This window comes from Capsella rubella, unplaced genomic scaffold, assembly GCF_000375325.1.
Source record: "Capsella rubella cultivar Monte Gargano unplaced genomic scaffold, Caprub1_0 scaffold_73, whole genome shotgun sequence".
Lineage (NCBI taxonomy): Eukaryota > Viridiplantae > Streptophyta > Magnoliopsida > Brassicales > Brassicaceae > Capsella > Capsella rubella.
The window spans coordinates 2,538-6,097 of NW_006238855.1; the positions used below are offsets into that span (position 1 = coordinate 2,538).

Genomic DNA, 3,560 nt, shown 5'->3' on the forward strand with positions numbered 1-3,560 from the left:
GTTGATTTCTGCTCAAGATGAAAAACGTTTTGGTTTAGAAAATGCGAAGGAATTTTGTGTTTCAAAAACTGCTTTTGATAAAATCATTCCGACTTTTGAAACTCTCACACTTGAAATGTTATTTGAGCCAAAAGGTTTTCTCTTCGATGAGTTTTTTGAATTGAGTTCTTCTTTGAGAGATTCTTTGTGTAGCAATGAAATTGAGATGTTCCGAACTAAAACTGAGAATGTATTGGTTAAATCTTTATCTGAAATGTTTCATTTGCTTGAAAATGTGCTGTGTGAATCAATTTTGTTCAAAGATCTTTGCAAACCAACTATGAAAGATCATGTTATTGATTTCTCTATTCCAAGTATCATGCATTTGTTCTGTCCCATAAGTGCTCAGAAAGGAACAGGTGACATGGAGAAGTATAAGTACTTTAGAAAAGCACTCACATGTTTTATTCAAGTCAAAGAGAATCTACCAGATAGCTACAAAAGAAAGACTTATCATTGTGGAATCTGGAGCTGGAAGTACCTGAGGAAAACAACTTCAATCGCCCAAGGATGCTTCATTCTAAGATTCTACTTTCATTCTAACTGCTTAATGTTTTTCTTTGTGTCTAAACAGTTTCCTTTTGATGTAGGAGATCTTGCCATCTTACAGTCAAACTCGAATCACCAAAAAGTAGTCAAGCCTTCTTCAAGGTTCAAAGATAAACCGCCTGATGCAATACTTGTGCTCAAATACAACTATGATAAGATAAGTATCTTTATTCTCAAGGATTCTTTTTTTCAAGATTACACAGAGTTGATTCGCTTGTCTTTGTCAAAAGAGCCAAATGCTGTTTTTAAGGCACTCTTCAAGCGCTTGAGAAGAACTGAAACAAGAGAGGGAGACAATCGGTTTAAGCCACCCAATCTGGACCAGAATAAACACCAAGACATGAGTGGTTTCATTCTGATCAAAGAAGTACCACCCGATGCAACATACAAGCTAAAGCCGAGCTTCAACAAATTTGGAGGGAGAAGATATCAAAAGGCGGAGAACATGACCGTGCAAGATTATATTCTGCAACATTCTGAGTTCTCATTGTGCAAGATAGCCTCTAGAGAGGATAAGTTGGTCATCACAAACGCATTGATCAAAGAAGAACCCCCATATCCAAAAATGATGACAAACACCGAACAAGTCAAAGATCCTATCCAGGTAAGTAATTCCTCGACTCGATTTATTCCTCATGATTTAAGGGCTATGATTATAATTTTATTACATCAGGAAATCATTGAGAATAAATCATGCTTATTGAATGAATATTTGGAATCAAATTATTGTCCTAAGGTGCAACTAAAAGATGAAGATTATGAGGATATTGATTTAGTCCAAGCTGAGATTTGTTTGCATGTTTATAATGACTTCATGACTGTAATAACACACTTGTTCTTGGTCAAAGGTTTTGAAAACATTGCAGGTACAAAAGAGGAGCCACCAGATTTAGAAGTTCTCTCACTGAATCTCTTTGTGAGGACAGGAATTGGAGATGTTTTCACGCAGGATAAAAAACCTTATGCTCGTTTCAGGATGATTTTTGAGGTTGGAGAACAAGTATGGGTACACTTGAGGAAGAAAGGATTTTCAGCTAAAAGGGAATCCAATCTAATCCCAAAGATCGATGGTCAATTCAACATAGCAAGCCAAATCAACAACAAAGCTTATGAACTTGAGCTGCAAGGTAAGTTTAATATGAGTTCCCGTTTAAAAGTTATTGACTTGGTTCTTTTCATTGTAGATGAATTGGATTTGAGGTCAAATCCTTTTCAAGAGGGAGAGGATGATATGATCATGCCTAGCACATCGAACTTGGAACTTCACAAAGAGCTTGTAGCCGAGGAGGAGCTTGAAGTAGAGGAACAACTCGAAGCTAAGGAGTCGTTTGAATCAGATAATGAGCTTATAGCAGAGAAAGAGTATGGAAAAGATGTTATCTTAACCTCAATGGTTTTGATACATGATCACCAAATGGGAATGTGTCTCATTTGTACTCTTTTTCCCTTGTCAAGTTTTGTCCCAATGGGTTTTCTTGACAAGGTTTTTAATGAGGCAAATGATTCACATTCAAATCACCCATTTGTTGATCCAAACCATGAAAATACACTCATAACTTGGCCGAATGGAATATATATCAAGTCCAGCTTGTTTTGTGCCTATTACAAGCCCAAGAAGAGCCCAAACCAAGTGAGTAATTTGCTGGCCAAGAGGAGTGACGAAAATAAGTAGTTGAAGAGTCATTTCTATTCAAACTCTATCTTTAATATTTTGTTATTTCCAAGGTAGTCTTGTGAGTGTGTTCCAAGACTTCCTTCTTCTTTATAAACCCCTTGTAATCTCTTTTGAGAACTCATCTAATCTTTTATCAAAAACTCTTTCTAAGTTAGATCACTCTCTCTTGTTCTTTCTTTGGTGTGTAATATCCATAGGCAAGTCCAAGTTCGGTAAATCAAAGGATCTTCCGCAACCTTTGTGCGACCATTCGCTCCACATCATTTGATCTAAGAGATCCCCCGATCCCTTAGGTGCAAAGCCTACCCTTACTTCAACTTCAAGAGTGTCGATTCTAGGAGAAACATATTACCATAAAAAAGGCCCGAAAGTACTTAGAGCTAATACAGAAAGTCGGGAATCAAAAAAAGGACCGGAAGAACATAGATCTAATACGCAAATTCGGGGATCATAAAAACTAACTAAAAGAACTTAGAGCTAATACGGTCAGTCGGGGATCATAAAAACGGACCGAAAGAACTTAGAACTAATACGCAAAGTCGGGGATCATAAAAACGGACCAAAAGAACATAGAGCTAATACGCAAAGTCGGGGATCATAAAAACGGACCGAAAGAACTTAGAGCTAATACGCAAAGTCGGGGTTCATAAAAACGGACCGAAAGAACTTAGAGCTAATACGTAAAGTCGTAGATCATTAAAACGGACTGAAAGAACTCAGAGCTAATACGCAAAGTTGAGGATCATAAAAACGGACCGAAAGAACTTAGAGTTAACACGCAAAGTTGGGGATCATAAAAACGGACAGAAATAACTTAGAGCTAATACGCAAAGTCGGGGATCATAAAAACGGAGCGAAAGAACTTAGAGTTAATACGCAAAGTCGGGGATCATAAAAACGGACCGAAAGAACTTAGAGCTAATACGCAAAGTCGGGGATCAGAAAAACGGACCAAAAGAACTTAGAGCTAATACGCAAATTTGGGGATAATAAAAACGGACCAAAAAAACTTAGCGCTAATACGCAAACTTGAGGATCATAAAAACGGACCGAAAGAACTTAGACCTAATACGCAAAGTCGGGGATCATAAAAACAGAACGAAAGAACTTAGAGCTAATACGCAAAGTCGGGGATCATAAAAACAGTCCGAAAGAACTTAGAGCTAATACGCAAAGTCGGGGATCATAAAAACGGACCGAAAGAATTTAGAGCTAATACGCAAAGTCGGGGATCATAAAAACGGACCGAAAGAACTTAGAGCTAATACGCAAATTTGGGGATCATAAAAACGGACCG

General features: G+C 37.6%; 1 protein-coding gene across 2 annotated transcripts; it reads left to right on the forward strand.

Annotated features, from left to right (window-relative positions):
- The first annotated feature begins 628 nt into the window (after positions 1 to 628).
- Positions 629 to 2,370, forward strand: LOC111831867. Of its 2 annotated transcripts, none has more exons than XM_023787276.1 (2): positions 629 to 690; positions 783 to 2,370. In XM_023787276.1, the coding sequence occupies exon 2, from the start codon at positions 929 to 931 to the stop codon at positions 2,258 to 2,260; it is 1,332 nt and encodes a 443-aa protein (XP_023643044.1). In that variant the 5' UTR covers positions 629 to 690; positions 783 to 928; the 3' UTR covers positions 2,261 to 2,370. The 2 variants fall into 2 exon arrangements, with proteins under 2 accessions (XP_023643044.1, XP_023643084.1); XM_023787316.1 differs by having other exon boundaries at positions 632 to 690; positions 792 to 2,370.
- The last annotated feature ends 1,190 nt before the right edge of the window (positions 2,371 to 3,560 follow it).

What these genes read in the sequence shown, in the direction of transcription:
- LOC111831867 (XM_023787276.1), top strand. Translation starts at nt 929, where the DNA reads ATGAGTGGTTTCATTCTGATCAAAGAAGTACCACCCGATGCAACATAC.